At 41.0% G+C, this 16,507-nt stretch overlaps 1 protein-coding gene across 3 annotated transcripts in view; it reads left to right on the top strand.

Annotated features, from left to right (window-relative positions):
* PID1 (phosphotyrosine interaction domain containing 1) overlaps window positions 1-16,507 on the top strand; it is an 87,827-nt gene that overhangs the window by 11,839 nt on the left and 59,481 nt on the right. The window contains exon 1 of one of the 3 annotated variants that reach the window (XM_074878234.1): window positions 2,348-2,461. The exons of the other annotated variants lie outside the window; for them this stretch is intronic. Within the exon in view, the coding sequence (XP_074734335.1) occupies window positions 2,444-2,461 (18 nt within the window). The 5' untranslated portion in view covers window positions 2,348-2,443. Of the gene's footprint in view, window positions 1-2,347; window positions 2,462-16,507 lie in introns of those variants that run through there. 3 annotated transcript variants of the gene reach the window in all.

Below are 16,507 nucleotides of genomic sequence, written 5' to 3' on the forward strand. Positions count from 1 at the left end.
TCACAGTTGCACAGTTCCTCCCCTCTGCAAGGGGGAAAAGGGAGTGTGGGTCCCTTGCGGAGGGTCGGTGCAGGGCCGTGGCGGCTGCCCCAGCAGCAGGCTCAGAGCATCCCTGGCTGTCGGCCCCGGTGCCCTGCGGTGCCCGCAGCCTCCTGGCACAGCGTGCAGCCCGCTGCCCAGCTTCGGCAAATATTTTCAGTTTTCAGCTGAAAACCGTGTTTCTTATTTGTGAATCCAGTCTGTTTCTGAGGCCTTTTCTTATTTTCATATTTTCTTGTGAAAACTTCATATACTTGTTTCTTCAAAAGGGTTTAAAATGCCCACTCTGCTTTTTATTTTTTTCAGCATTTCTCAGGAACAAAACGGTGTTTCTTATCCAGCAGCTGTCGTTAGAGAGCAGTCTGCCTCATCATGGGAAAAAAGCATTGTTCCCAACATTTTCTTATTCTCGAATCCATGCACAAGACAACAGGAAAGTGCAGTCATATTCTTCATTACCCCAGAATCTATCTGGTGATTTTAAATTTTTTTAAAAAAATTTTTCAATAGCTTTCTGAGAGATTTTAAAATCTGGTCTCTTTACTGACCTTTACAACTCGATATAAATCTGCATAAAATCAGACTGAAACATTTGCTTTAAAATGATGTAGCCCTTACAGTATCATACCAGTGCCATAGGTGGCTTCCCATATTGGTAGTAAGGTGATGTTGTGAGTCTGAAGAGTCAGATAACAAAGTTAGTCACTGTTAATCATTGCAATTGTGCTGCAGAGCCATCAACACAGAGTGGTTATGGTTGTGTAATAGTTTCCAGAAAAATTACAGTCTTTGTGGCATCCCAGTTAGTAGGTGTCAACAGGCAGCAGTACAGTTTTATTTAAGATAGAGTTTTATTAAAGTTCTTTTATTAGGACTTTCTAGCTAAAGGAGCAGGTAAGGTCTCCCTTTGCAATGCCAGCGGGATGGGCTGGCTGGGGAGGGAGCAGGGACCATTCCGGGGGACTTGGTGACTATTTTGCAATGGGAACAAACTGACACAGCACAACTTGTCCATCTTTTGGAGGTGTGGAGGAGTGACTTCCAAGCATATCATCACCTCCTTAATGTAATCAGTTTTTTCACTTGGAAGGAGGTGATTGTAGCGCCAGCAATGTCAAGGTGATACTGTGCACTGGATCCTCTGCGCTGTGCAGTGACCTTAGACTGGTGAACAGAGGGTGTGATGCTGTCTGCACCAGAATAACACCACTTGCTTTGCCCAGGTGATTCACAATACTTGGCATTGTTGTCACACTCTGGCCCTTCTAATCTTTCCTGCGTATGGACATGAAGAGGGTACAGAGATGCTAAAGTCCAGATCTCCAGCAGAGCAGGGAGTTGGGCTGGCAGCGCACACTGTCCTAGAGAATTGGACTGTAATCTTGTGCTTTGTAAAATTCTCATGTATGTGGTGGTTTGTACAGGTCCAGCCTTCGAACAAGGCTTTGGAATAGAGTTTGGAGGCAGGCACCTGCCTGAGACTGCTGTGTCACTCAGTGCCTTCAGTTGCTTGTGTGCCTTGATCTGACCAGGAGCTAATGGGCTCCATAGCGAGAGTTTGTACTGTGAATGCTGCGCAGTGATTTACTGCTGGGGCTGGTTATCCCATGCAGTGGTTTACTGCACCCTGCGTACGGATCCAAGGTTTGCTCTAGGAAATACTTAATGCTGTTCTGCTTTGTAGACCTGGGGGTTAAAAGGAAATGTGTTTTTTCTAGCTAATCATCATTGCTTGCAAACTAATTGTAAGTAAAATAAAGCAAAGAGAAGGCGTGTGGAGTCTGGCCAGCACTTAGTAATATCTGAATCAGCTAGTCCAATGCAGTATTATTTCTCAGACTTGATTTTACTGAACTTTTGTGGGATTTTGAAGTTTTACCCTATGTAGTTTATCTTAACTTTCACTGTGTGGTGGTTGTTCTTTGTGTTTTGCTTCCCCCCCCCCCCCCCCCCCCCCAAGCCAGTGGGTCAATATAAAGAATTATTTTAAACAGTGGATGTGAGATGGCTTAAAAAAAAAAAATGGTTGTTGCTACCAGCACATACATTATAGATACTCCACTGGAAGTGAAGGGTCTAATGGGCAGGATGCTCACTTACAGGGGTTGTATTTACAAAGATCTGGAATATATCTCCATTCCTGGGCAGTATTTGGTGCCTGAGGTATGTGTTCTCCTTTGGACCTGGCACAGGATCAGCAGGGCACTTTGCGTGGCAGGGAGGCTGCCCACTTCCCTGCCATGTGAGTGAGCATTTCCTTGTTTTTCTGTCTTGGCTGTTCTGCCTTTTCTTCTCCTCCTAGAGCAGCCAGACCTGAGATGCTGTGCGTTTGTCTGCTGAGATACTGGACGGACAAAGGCTGGGTCCTTACCTGAGGAGCTGAAGAATTACAACGGGGAGCAAGATGTTTTCAGTTTCTAATGTACATGTTTCTATTAAATGTCTTGCTAACCCTGTGTTAACCCCTAACACCATGTGGTTACTAGTATAAATATTTATTCTTGGTATGCAGCTACAGATATGTGGTAGGATTAATGCTAAATTGTTAGTACTTATTACCCAGTTTAAGTAAAAAGTTTGTGAGACTGATTTCTTTTGTGTTTTTTGGTGTTTGGCTTTTTTTAATTGGCAAGAGAATGCACAAATAGGGTTCAGATGGCCAGAGCCTCCAGAATCTCATTATCTTAATTGAAAAATGTCACCCTCTGACATTAATAAATGATTTAGCTAGTACATGATTTAGTCACTGGGGAGAAATGGAATCAACTGCTACAACCATCCTTCACTTCTAGATGATAAACTACAGCCCACAGCTCTTAGGGATTAACAGCTCTGGGTTTAGGACATTTTTGTATATTAGAATATCTCAATTCCATTATACTTGGTAACATTTTATTCTGGAATACCTTCACTTAGAAAAAACTGGAAGGTGCACAAAGGACATCCTCCTGTATTCTCTAATGTCACTCTTCAGCTTTTTACAGCCTGCAGATGTGTTGCCAGTGCTCTGCTGCTTCTTTTTTTTTTTTTTTTTTTAAATCAAGATGTTTTGTTTCTGTTGACAATTCTTCACTTACTGGAGAAAATAAGTTGTTTAGACAATGTGTGGGGATTACCTGTGTATTGAACTACCTTAGTAAACAAGTGATTAATTCTCATCCAAATGTACACTGTGCTCTGTGCATGGATTTTATGGAGTCTTCTGGAAAAGAAAATATTTTTCTGACTAAAAAGCATTTCCTACCCAGTGACTAGCCGTAAAAGAAACAGCTTGAAAATATTTCCTGGCTGAAGGAAAGGATCAGTACATACTTGTAGTCTGCCATTGTGGTTACATCACTATGTGTTTTTCTAGCACTTCCTCAGTTTTTCTCAGTTTTATGTACCTAGTGTTAATAAATATAGGTACAGAAATAACAGTCTGTCTGAGCCAACCAGTTTGATCTTTTCTTTTGCTAATGCTGATGCTGGGATTTCACAAAGGATAATCTGAGGATTCAGGCTTGGCTTTGCTCCTGTGTGAAATCACTGTTAAAATACTGACGACTTTGCTGCTGGATCAGGGCATGAGGGTTGTGCCTTGTTTTTTTTTTCCTTTTTTTCCTTTTTCTTTTTCTTCTTCTTCTTCTTTTTTTTTAAAGGACTAAATCAGTGGGCAAAATATAGCATTAGTATGTTGAAGGAGATAAGTCGGTAGGACAGTGTGCCCTGCTGGAGCGTCGTGTATGGGCTGTGCACCATACAGTTGTGCAAGCACAAGCTGAAGTTTGACATGAGATGTGTTTCAGAGCACAGCCAGTGAGAGATGGGTTTTGATGATCAGTTTTTGCCTTTAGAAGCAAAAGTGTAGTGTTTATTTTGACTTCTAAACCAGGTTAGTGGACAACCATTAGCTGTGCCAGGCAACATGCAGCTGTTTGCAGAGTTTAGAAGATGTGTTTTATGCTGTCAACAGTCAGCAAAGGAAAGTTGGGGTCGGCAATATTGGTATTTCCAGAAAATGAGAAATCAAAGATGGCAAACATGTATGTCCTTAGGATTTCTGCTCCGCCTCCCAATTAATGCAGGGTTTTTGCTGTTGTCTTCTGGCTTTGCCAGTTGCAGTTCTCCATGGGCCATCCCAGGGGCTTTTGGCACTTTGCGGGCAGTGTTTTGCAGGTGTTGCTCCCTCTTAGAAAGCTGCCCAGCAAGTCCCCTGAGCTACCTGTAACTCAGGAGGATGAAATGATTCCAAATTTGAGTACCCTGTTCCCTCTGACTTTTCCAGTATTACTTTAGTTGTTTTCACTCCTGCCCTCTCCCGGCCATCTCTCGCGAAGTTGTGTGGTGTGTAGTTCCTAACCAGGTGCTTCCTGGGCGGCTCTGCAGCGCGGCCATTTTCTGGGGTCTCCTGACACTGAGGTTTCAGTGTAATTTTGCTGTTGTATTGTACTGCAAACGACTGCTTAACTTGTCTGATTTCCTTGCTGATTCCTGGCAGAATTGTTTGCCTTCTTTCAAATCATGTATCACTTTAGCCTGACCCTCAGCCTGGGATGTCTGTGGTGCCTCATTTTCTATAGACGTGTGATTATGTGTGATTTTCTGCCCGAAATTGTTGTTGCTTTTTTAAAATTGGCTTATATCTGTTACTGTCACAGACAACATCTAAAACTGCTGATTCGGAGATGCTCAGAAAACCTGGAGGCAAATGGAGAAGATTCCTAAATTTATTCATCCCTTGCACTATTTCAGCCGTGACAGTTTCAGTACTAACAGATACAGTACAACTTTGGGAGATCAGGGGTGAAAGCCAGAACCATTAGGGATGGTGACTTCTGTGGTACCAAAAGCCAGGCTAGACAACCCCAGTGGTTCTTCAGCAGCTGCAAAAATAGATTTGAAATGTTTTTGAAGGCCATAAACAGATCCTGTAAACTTGCTCTCCTGAGTTACAGAACATCTCTCAGTAGCTGAGACCTGAAGACTGAGCTGTTCATGCTGTATATATTCATATGCGAATGTACTGCAGTGAAGTGGTCACAAAACTGGAACTAAAGCAAGCTGTAAATGGAAATGCCATGCCGATCCAAATAACAAAAATAGGGGGCATGCCCCTAATAAATGCTGTAGTGTAATTGCTATAAAAGTGTGCACGTATTTACAATAACAAAGGTCTAATTTCTGCAGAACTTCAGCCATATATGTATTTTTACCTACTGTGAGCAGCCACTAGTGCTCACAGGCCTGTGCATTGCACAGTAAGACAGGATCTGATTTCTTGCAGAACTGAGGCCTTGCAAAGTATTCAATATTTCAATGCACATGTATGTTTTCCAGAATTGAAAACATCTTTTATTCCCTGGGCTGAGCTGGCAAGTCAGCACAGAAGGCAGTCTGCTTTATGTTTATCAATTCAGGGAGAAGTCCAGCTCTTGTGATCGTATTTCTCATCTGCCAAGAGCATCAATAGAAAGTTTAACTATCTTCTAAGCTTTTTTTTTTTTTTAAAAATTACTTAAATATGGCCATTCAGAGAGACGTTTAATTCTTTAAATATTGCAAGTAAGGCATTAGTGAATTCAGGGTAGAGGGTTTAACCCTGTGATTTCGGAAGCTTTGCTGGTGGCTGAATGCCGTGTGATGCGTGTTTGTCCCAGGAGGTGCTGCGGGAGCATCCTCCCTGCTGCGGACCAGCCCCGGGTGGGGAATCCCGTCCCGCTGTACCCCTCATGCCCCTCGGTGCGGGGGCTGCTGCCTGCAGGCTGGAGCCTTTTTGGGGCACCTGCAGAGGTTTTATCTGTGGACTGTGTTTTTTTGGGGAAACTCCGATTTAAACTACTGCTCAGTGCTGCCATCTATGCAGAGTATATTGAGAGAAAATAAGCAGCCTGGTCCTGATGCATTTGTTAAGCTATTCCGTTCATTTTAATTAGTCTAATTTGAGCTGTGATGTATGTGTGTAAAATGGGCCTTGATCATTTCGGGGCTTGGCTGAAACCCTGTGATCTAGAGCTGTAAATAAACCCCTAGCAGTGAGTGAATGCTGAAGGGCTTTAGAAGGGTCTTTTCAGATGATTCTTGTGCCCGTGTGTGGAGAAACAGGGATGTGTAAAAGGTTTCCCTGGTAGCTGAGGCAATTTTAAAAGTCTGTAATGGTGTATTTTACCATCAGAGTTTCTTAATTATTAGAGTTCTGGCAAGAAAATTTCTTGCATAAATTGTGTCAGCCTATTTCACTAACTGAACTCCAGGTTTATTACTATATGAACTTGATAATTAGTTTGTAATCTGTGCATAGGCATTTCATCCTGGCGGTTTTCTCGCAGAGAATAATTTGCCTTTTATTTGTTGAGGGTGTTTTTTTTGGTGAAAACAGGACTCCCATTCATGATGGGCACAGCAAATGTAGTAAAACACTATCATAGCTGGGATTTGTTGTACGCTATGGATTTATGTCAAGAATGTTAATGATTTGTTTATGAATAAGTGAGCCTGTAGTATTGTGAAACAGTATCTGGCAGGGCTGCTGAATGGACATTTTGAGAGCAGAGGATTCTTGAACTGAATAAGCTGTAGATATTTGTATGTCTCAAACTAGTCATAAGTAGTCTTATGGATTTTAAACAGAAGTGTTTATTTAATGCATTATCATCGTCTACAGTGCTCATCTGGCATATGTATGGGCTACTTGATAACAAGCAAAGAGGTTGTTAAGTATTTTTTAAGGGCAGTTAATCTTCTTCTAGTGGGCTTTAGTTTAAAAATAAGGTTTTCTTCCAGAAAGCAACACAAAACCTTAAGCAGAGCAGTGTGATGTTTGCAGAGTCAGTGTGGATCAGGAAGGTACTCTGGATTTGCAGTGTCTTGCTTGGGTGTAGCACCTAGTTTAGCAGAGCCACTACTTGAGTTTCCTGATGGAATTATCACTTGGCTGCCACTATGTTGTTCAGTCCCAAATATGCACCTTCCTAGTGAGGGCTTATCACTTTTCTCTCATCCCTGTTTTCTTGGAAGGATACCTACCAATGGATAGGAGAGGTGGTTCATTCCTGTCTTACATGAGTCCAAAGACCAGTATCTCCTGTGTGTTGGAGAGTACTTGTGAGAAGTGAAACACAGACCTTCGAAAGAATAATTTGGGGACTAGATTGAACATCAACCCACAACGATTCCTTTCTTTACCTGTTCTAATTTGCATGGTCAAGGCGTGGGATCTAATCAGCTGATCAACAACCAATGTCCAGCAGCACAAAGTGAGAGCTCTGTTGCTGTTCTGGACTCAAGTAATTAATCAAAGTAATGTGTGACTTTTTGTGCTGTGTAAACATCATAAAGTTTGCAAAAAATGGTTGCAATATTTATCCTCTCTCCAACCATCCTTCTTGTAATGAGTTTTTTAGGTGGTTAAATGGGTGCAAATGCTTAACCTGGAGAAGGGGTTGTTGCTCAAGTGGGATTCATGCATTTTTAAATGTAGCTAAGCCTCTTGAAAAACTGCAGGTAGAAGATGATGTGTTTACCATTGTAACAGGAAGCTTTGCATGTCACTTCATGAACCATGGGCAGCTGAACCTGAAACTGCGGGACTTCAGAGCTGGATTCAGGAAGTGTCAGAGGCCGTTGGTGTTGTGCATCCAGGCTGCTGTGTGGAGCATGACTGAATTCTGCCTGATAAATTATGGCATTTTTTGAAATAGTGCTTTGTACTTTTTAATGAGCTGGGCTATCAGCTCTGCATCAGTGGATGGTTAAAATGAAGAAAGAATTGCTTTAACATTAAAACTGTGCCTGGAGGACTTCTCTGAGAAATTGCTTATGATTATTAAGTGAATATAATACGGTAAGACAACCTTGTTTCTTTGCTGTTCATTTTTTCTCACTGAGTGTGGTTTTGAAAGTTGAAACATGTACAGATGGAAAGTAATGTTCAAATGGGAATGGCTTTGGAAGCCATACAGTCCTCTCTCCATTTGAATGTGTATAGGGAAGAGAGGTAAGACACAATTTATTGAGATGCAACTTTTATGGAAGAATTTGATTTCCTCTAAATACAGTTTGATTGTTTGCCAAATGGAAAAGAGGCTGAAGCCAGAGTAGTTCATGTGCCGAACTGGAGAATAATCTCTTCCAAACCAAATGGGCTGGGGAAAAAATGAGCCTTGTATTGCTTGTTCCTTCTGCTGTGTATGCACATGTACAGCTAAATAAATGGGAAGATAGCCACCCACTGTGACGATGATGATGACAAAGCAGCTGTGGGGGCAGTGGGGCTAGCTACAAATTTAACCTCCTATTGGGGCAGCAACACCCTGGGAGTGTTTTGTGCAACCTAGGGCAGGTGGCATGGGTTGCTGTAGGTAGCTCTGCCAAGTTACCACTGAGATTTACCCCTGCATCCTGTATGTTAGTCAATGGTGCATTTGTTGCTTACACTATTTTCAGAATTGTCTCCTGTTTCTTTCCCCAAATTGTCTTGTCTGAGATGGTATTTCAGCGAATAAATAGCCCACAAGCTGCATGTTACTCCCATTCTCCAATACAGCAGCACATATTCAGGGAGGAAGGCAAGGAGGGAAACTGTACTGGATCTGATGAACTAATTTGTTCTCTAGATAGATGCTTGTGCCCTTTTCCCACTCAAATACATACTGCACCATTAAACACTATTAAATATTGGCAGCTTCACAGTAAACTGCATTTGTGATTTGTCTACTGCGTAAGCAGAAAAAGCAATCCCAAAGCTGCTTCAGGAACGGCTTTACTCTGCTGGGTTGGGAATATCAGTGATACCCACCAGAGTCTGTTAATTTCCGACTATATTGGTGATAAAACATGAAAGTGGAAGTGCTCATGTCATAGGGCAGGAGTTGGAACTAATCACTTTTATACAGATACTACAGGGAAAATAGATTATAACTACAGCCCTGTTTCATGTTCTGGCTGAAGCTGGTTCCCTTTTAATCTTTATACTAGTGATGAAGTGCTGCATAGAATATCATGGTTTTCAAATGATTTCTAACCTTAATTTCTATAAATTAATTATTTTTTAAAATCAGTGCTTAAGCAGATGTAACTGTCATACAGTTTTTTCATTGTGCTACAGTCAAAACCCATGGTCATCCTTTATGGATATGCCTGGCTTGAACAACAGTAAATGTTGGTAGTTTGTGTTCCTGTTTCTGCAGGGAGATGCTGTAGCTCTTCAACCTCTGATCTTCTCTGTTGTGCTTGTTGTGGTGTGGATGATACTGAGATACACATGATACCCAACCAGCACTTAAAGACAGGAAAAAGCAAAACTTGGAACACTTCAATTATGGTGGTTGCTGGATTGTACCCAGGAGGGAATAGGCTTTGTTGAATGATCAAAGGTCTCCTGTGCTCATCAGCTGCTCAGAGTGGAGCTGGCATGTTTATATAGCTGATTGTCTTGTAAAACTGTAGAATTGGCTTGTGCAAATACCTGTGCATGAAAAACTTGACTGATGTTATTTCAGAGGCTTTTCTAATGTCATCTGAAAATCTGTTCCAGGCAGAGAACCTGGGATCAAAAATTGACTAAAAATCAAACAAGGATGCCTTCTGCTCCTAAAGCCATCTAAGACTGAAAATAGGGTATTTGGATTCAGAGGTGAACTCATAGTGATTAATTAACGTGGAGTTAAAGATCCCTCTCAAAATCTGTGACTTCAGTTACAAGCTTGCCCAGACTTTCCACTTTTGAGGTTATCTGTTTCAAGCTTTGCTTCTGGACTGAAATGACATACTTTTTTTTTTTTTTAAACAAAAATATTTTAGTTGCGGTGGTCTCCCAAGTAACTTACCAACAGTACAAATATTTTTACAGACTTTTAAGAAATGGTAACACTTGGAAAGCGAGAAAACACCCCTCTGTCATCTAGCTCAGAATCAACCCTCAGGAAGAAAAATGTTAATTTTGAGCATTTGGCTCTGATCTCCCTCTGACTTCCCAAGTGGAGACCTAGCAGCAAAGCCTTATTTTGTTCCCACGTGTAACGTTTTGTGCTGGATGTTCTTGACTAGTGTGTAGGCAGAGAAGCTTTGTAGTGGGCAGTCTTGAGGATCTCAGCAGCTGTAATGAAAACTCTGATGGAAGTGAGTGGTGATGAGGCAGAATTGTTGCATAGCTGTTGTATTATTCCCTGTATGCTATATAGGTTCACCAGCTCTCCAGTGTGGTTTCCTTCTGATGATGGTGCTCTGTAAGAGTAGTTGGCCTTGATGATCCTGACTCATGGGTTGGTGTTTAGTTGCTTTCTAAATTATCCTTGCTTTCTGAAGGTAAGAAGCTACAAAAACCACTATTAGCTAGACAGTTACTTTTCCTAGAAGTATTTGTGAAAGAGGCCAGGAAATTTGACAGACTGCCTTGAAAAGTCTTCCGTGGATTCTTCTTCCATTGCAGAACTGGTGCTGACCCATACAGAAGTGGCACTGGAGATTCATATTGAATCCCTGTGTGCATGCATCCATCTGCCTCATACTTGCAGTCTGTCTGGTTACTGTCACATCAGTAAATGTTCAGAATCGGGCTCTTTCTTTTTCTCTCTTTCTTTTGCCCAGATTATGTCACTGCCATCACTTAGTTTGGCTTGGAGATTTTTTGAAAGAACTGTATGGAGATTATATATGCAGACAGCTTAAATAAGCACAGTTGAGAAGCCATCAGTAGGGCTGCAGCATGAAGAATTTCAAGTATTAAAAAAAATGAATTATAAGATTGATAGCCCTTGTGCTTAGTGGTCAGAATGCAAATAACAGAAGCTGCAAATCTGGGCAGAGACACATGCTATAAAAAGCATTATCGCAAGATTAAGCTGTAGAAGACATGTTTTTGCATGGTAATCTATTGGATTTATTTTGACAATTATTTATTTGTGGTCATTGTGGAAGTGGAATTTTTAGCAGTCTTAGTATAATTATAGAGGACTGAATTTGTAAAGCTGCTCAAACATTTGCATCATGGTTGTGTGGGTTTTTTCAGCCAAATACATGCCTTTTTTGATTAAAAGAAATATTTGTCTTTAAACATTTTTTTCCTTGGAGGAATGACTAATTGGTATTCACAAGATTCAATACTTTAATATTTTATCAGAGGCCCCCAAATTCTTTTGCTCCCTTCTCTTTCAGGGTAAGTAATTTTGGTTTCAGATGCATCAAGTTTGATAAAAGCCACCTTGTTAACATCTCCTGTAGAATTGCAGCTCCATGTGCTTTGAGGCATGGTGGAATAACTACATCAGTAGTGCTTCTAAGTTAAATTGAATGGGGCAAAGGAAGAAAACAGTGGGGAAATGCTGGGCAGGCAGTTAATTTGTTTTAATTTATTTTAATTTTGTTGGTTCTTTCACATCTGTTTAAGTAGCTGCCCTATACAGCTACACCAGAGACCATAAATGTAATGGGTATTCAGCATACTTCCATCGTGTTGTATTACAGGAATATATATTAGATCTGCATCTAGAGAAGCTCAGGGCTTTAACAGCCCAGGCTCTTTTCCGTGGATGTTGATGTTCTGTATTATTTCATTTCCCCTAAGCCTGAAACATGTTAAAATATTGTTTGCAATAATTGACAGGGTTTGCACCAAGAAACATTTAATAATAATAAAAACCCCCTCCCATTTACATTCCTGTTTTTTCTGCAACTTCATTTTTCCAAGTTGAGCCAAAACTTGCAGATTCAAATTGATTGGCTTTTTTCAACACAAAATTATTTAAGTTGTAAAGTGGCTGACAATGGAGGGTGGTCAGCAATCAGTGGAAGGGGGAAGAAAGTTGAGTCTGTACTGAGAATAAGGATGTTCCTCTTTGTTGCTCTGCGAGACTGTTTATTCTGCAGCTGTTTTCTGTGTGGAAAACTTGCAAGTCATTGCTGTGATGATCAAAGTTGGGAGCAGTTTGGCCAAAAGTGAGAGTGTAATTACTGGAAAAAGAGGAAGTAGCTTTCACAACGTAAAGAGGTTGAATGATAATCCTTGTACAAGCCTGAAGTCTTCCAATTCTGCTGGTCTTGCTGGAAAGGAGCATTTGGATAGTTTTGAGCTCTTCTATTTTCTTTAGTTAAACAATTTAATAGCTCCATCATTCGATGCTCTTCATTTCATTGGCAATGTTGAATTATAAGACTGAAATAGCAATTCAATTACTACTCTAAAAAGTAGTCATAATTCTTCATGTAGGTGCATGTAGTAGCACATGTAAAGGAGCAGTAAAGATGAGGGTAATTCTGTTCCTGTTGAACTTGAGATTTGTTTTGCCACATATTTCTGTGGAAGCAGGGATGGTTTTTTTTCATGGCATATGGGATTCCTAAAGACTGGGATTTGGTTATGAATGAGCACGTGTTTCCAGAATGGAATTACTTGAGTTTGTTTAATCAATTGTGGATTCCTCCAGAGTGACGCTGCAGCGCCTGTGTGAGGAGTTAGCTCTTTTTAATTGGTCCCATATGTACTGGCAGATAGTATATTAATCATGCCTTGGGGGGATAAGGGCATCTGGTTGAATCTCATGGTGCATATTTTATTTCTTTTCTGGAAGGATTTGCTTTTTTTGGTGTGTTTTTTTTTCTTTCTTTCTTTGTTCTGAGAACTGTAGATATGTATATATGTGTATAATAAATCACTTTTTGAAACTTAATACTTAGCTGAGGGATTAGTTAAGCTTCTGCAAAATTATCTGAACTTTGCTGACAAGTAAAGAAGAAACAGGTTTTACGGAGAAGCTGAAGTTTCTGAGTATCTATGGGTTTGGGCACTTCAATTGTGAGAACTTGGAAGCTTAATCTCCCTTCTCATCAAGGGCTAAGGACTTGTTCTTTAAAAATCAGAAAAATGGAAACGACAGAAAAGATTAATTGCTTTTGAAAAACCTTGAAAACACCATGCAGATTTAACTTTTATATCTGGAGGGCGTGGATATGAGAGGGCTGTCCTGTGCCATAGGTTAGCCCCAGGAAAGGGGAGCGCCATCCTCAGCCCTTCACTTGACTCATTCAGCACTGGAAAAAGCAGAGTTGTTTTGCATCTGGCTGTTTTGGCTCAGCTTAACCAGTGAAAAACAAGAATGTAAATGAGTTGGTTTGATTTTCTTTTGTAAAGGTTTCTTGGTGCGAATCCTGTCAGTTATCCAACTCTAAAGCTTTGTTGAATTAATGAGAGACATTGTGGAAGGGTATTTTTGATCACTTTCTGTAGACTCCCTTATTCCTGATGTGGGCTCTCGGGTGTGTTACTCTTATTCACAGCTTTAAGAAGTGGGATGACCTACTGTGTGAAGTTCCCCTGGGGATAGGGGTTATGCATTTGTACTGCAGTGGGACCCAAATTTTGTCTATATTCTGCATCATCTGCTCGAATGTTTGTATAGCCATAAATCCTGGCAGAGTTCCCCCGTGATGAATAATTTTCTGGTGGAGTCATGAAAGGAGGAATATTGCAGGTGAAATGCCTGTGAGTATAGTTAGGGCTGGGGAAGTCTCCTTGGGAAGGTGCATGGGATGGGACAGCAGTGCTGGCGAGACATGGTTCCCCTCTGGAGCACATACTGACAGTGCTCATGGGGATGTGTGGAGAGAGGGAAGGCTAAAGCCACCAGGCTTCTTTCTTGGCCATCTGCAAGATTTGAGGGGGATGCACCCTGATGGAGGCTTTCCAAAAAGGCTGACTTGCTGAAGAAGCAGGTCTGTTCACTTGGAGATGGCTTGTGTCCATGGGAAGTAGGGGGACCCCCTCTCAGAGACCCTCAGGAATGCCAGGCTTAAATTCTGAGGGTGTTCCAGACCTGGAAAAAGCAGTGCTGTAAATTAGTATCAAAGGAATCAGTGATAAAATGGACAGCTTTAGAGGAAGGAATGGATTCTCATTATCTTGTAGCTGTAAATACAAGAATTCATTAGACCCAAAGTTCATTTGGTTTATATTTAAGCAATACATAAGATTTTTTGGCAAGAATTTATGCCCTTTGTTTCTGCATAGTATTAAGCGCAATGTTACCTCTAGCAAATAATCGGGGCATATTCCCTGTTTGTAGCAGGCAGCTATGTCATCCAGTCCATATCCCTATCTCAGAGAACAAGTCTTAGCAAGGCAAAAGAGAGGTCACTGAACTACATAACTACTTAACAAGTTATTGATTTATTGCAAAAAATGAAGAAGAGTGAGAGTGAAATGCTGGTTTTGAAAGGGCTGTACTGGGGGATGCAGTGGGCTTGCTCTGCCAGGCACAGTGTGAGGAGAAAGAACTTTTTAAAGCATCCTCTGACACAGAAATTATTGGAAAGACTCCAAGAGCAAATTGAAAAAGCAACAGCCGCCTTCATGCTGCAGGATTCCATTGTTTTAATATTGGGCCAACTATACCAAATAATACATCTACTGGAAACTCATGTTAGGGGAAAAATATGTTGGAAAGCAGCTAAGGGGTCAGCTCAAAATCAGAGTGAATGAACTTGACATATCTATGCTGCTGCATGTCCCATTTTGTTCTTTCTCTTCTTGTCAGCTCTTATTTCTTAATTTATTTCTACTCTTTCCTCTTTTTCCTTTTTTTTTTCTTTTTTTTTTAAGCCATTTGTCTGGTCTTGGGCTTGTATTTTGACTGCCATTTGTCCTGAAAAATGCCGGGGCTGATAAATACCTCTGCTTGCACAGAGAAATTCTGGCATACTGGTAGTTCTAAAATTATAATCTAGTTTAAAATTCCAGGCTTGCACACAGACACGGTGCTTTTGGGGAGGTGCTGCTTTGGTGATGAGAAGATGAACAGCAGATAACGGGGATGACTTTGCCTACCTTCAGTGCCGTGTGATGGAGCTGTGCTTCCCAAGCTGGCTTTGCTGGAATTATGAACATAGTTTGAAGATCAACATTATCAGGAATGGGATGGAAGAAAAAGGCAGAGTTGTTACTGCAAGTGTAAATGTTGTTTACAGTGATTTCATTTAATAACATACATGACACAGCTATCTGTTTATGGGGTTTGTGTGATAGAAGAGCTAGTTCAGTCATTACCAAGTTATTAAAATTTGAGAGTTAAGGGTGATTTCTGGGCCCAAAAGTTTGGGAAGCAGTTATTTATGAGAGCAGCTCAGTTGATACACTAGTGAAAGTCATTATGCTTTATTTCTATGGATGCTAAAAAAATGTTGTTCTGGTATAAGATATACACCATGAATACCAGGCATTGGAAACTACAACTCATTTCAAAATATGTTTAACAGTCATCAGCAAATAATAAATTGTAAAAGCCCAAATGCAAACAGACATATTTAGATTTTCATCTTCCATCCACATGCCTGATTTCCACTGAAATAATGGGCTCGGAATTTAGGTACCGCAATGTAGAGACTGATCAAAGAACTTTTTATTGTATTACTGTGACTTTTTTTTACTTGCTTCACTGATATTTTAGGGAGGTCTTATTTTCGTGATTATGAGTGTCCTGAAATATTGACTCCTTCCTACTCTGATGTGGATCTCTATAATGAGACTTCAGGTTTTGAGCAATTACGGCTAAACTGTGAACTTAGTCTCTGAATATCCTGTATATTTAGGTTTGCTTAGGTTGGGGAGTTTAGTTTGGCTGAGTGTAGAGAGATGTTAGAGGATCAGTCATGAAATTCTCATCTGGCTCTGAAGTTCCCTGCAGTTTGGAGGGTGTTTGTATCTGGGATTGTGTTTTGTTTGGGCAGCGATCCTGCTGATTGGAATCGCATAAGCTTGGCAACAGAACGGAGGCATCCAGCCAGAGCAAACTCAAAGTACACAGGGTCTGAGAACAAAACGTTTCACATGAATTAAATTGTGAGGAAATAGAAATTCTTTAAACTTGTAAGAAAACAAGGCAACGTGAGCATCGTTACACAGGCAGCTGTGTCATCAGGGCTATTAGGGAGTGCAAGTTTTATTTATGAAATCGTGATAGTTGTGTGTTTTTAAGAGATATGTCTTATCACTGCAGGAAGAAGACTATTCCCTAAGAAACTGGTATTAGAGTAAGATGGAATAACTCTCAGTGCTTGCATGCAAAGATCCAGTAGCATCTTTGCTGAAAGGCTTTTTGACACTCTGCTGATTTCAGTTTCCTCTGTACCATGCACTGCAGCTGGGCTTGTCGTCCTAAAAAGGTTCCCTGTGTCCTCATTCTGCTTTTCTATCTGGTCCCCTTCCCTTCATCTATCCATTTTTTCTGTATATTATAGGTTTTTCCATCAGAGCTTTATCCTTGACTCCCTTGTTATGTTCACTAATGGCAGAAGTCCAAGAGAGGGTCCCTGTGCCTGGCAGCAAGCAGCATTGCTTGCAGCACACTGGGTGCTGCCTCTCCTGGTGCTTTCCTTTCCCCAGTCTCATGCCTTGCTTGCTTTGATGCCATCTTCTGCTTGGTGAGCTTACCCTGGCAAATGCAGATTACTCTCTTCTGTGCCAAAACGCTCCCTGCTGCCCCTGTCTCTCTTCTATGGT

This window comes from Strix uralensis, chromosome 9 (assembly GCF_047716275.1).
Source record: "Strix uralensis isolate ZFMK-TIS-50842 chromosome 9, bStrUra1, whole genome shotgun sequence".
Taxonomy (NCBI): domain Eukaryota; kingdom Metazoa; phylum Chordata; class Aves; order Strigiformes; family Strigidae; genus Strix; species Strix uralensis.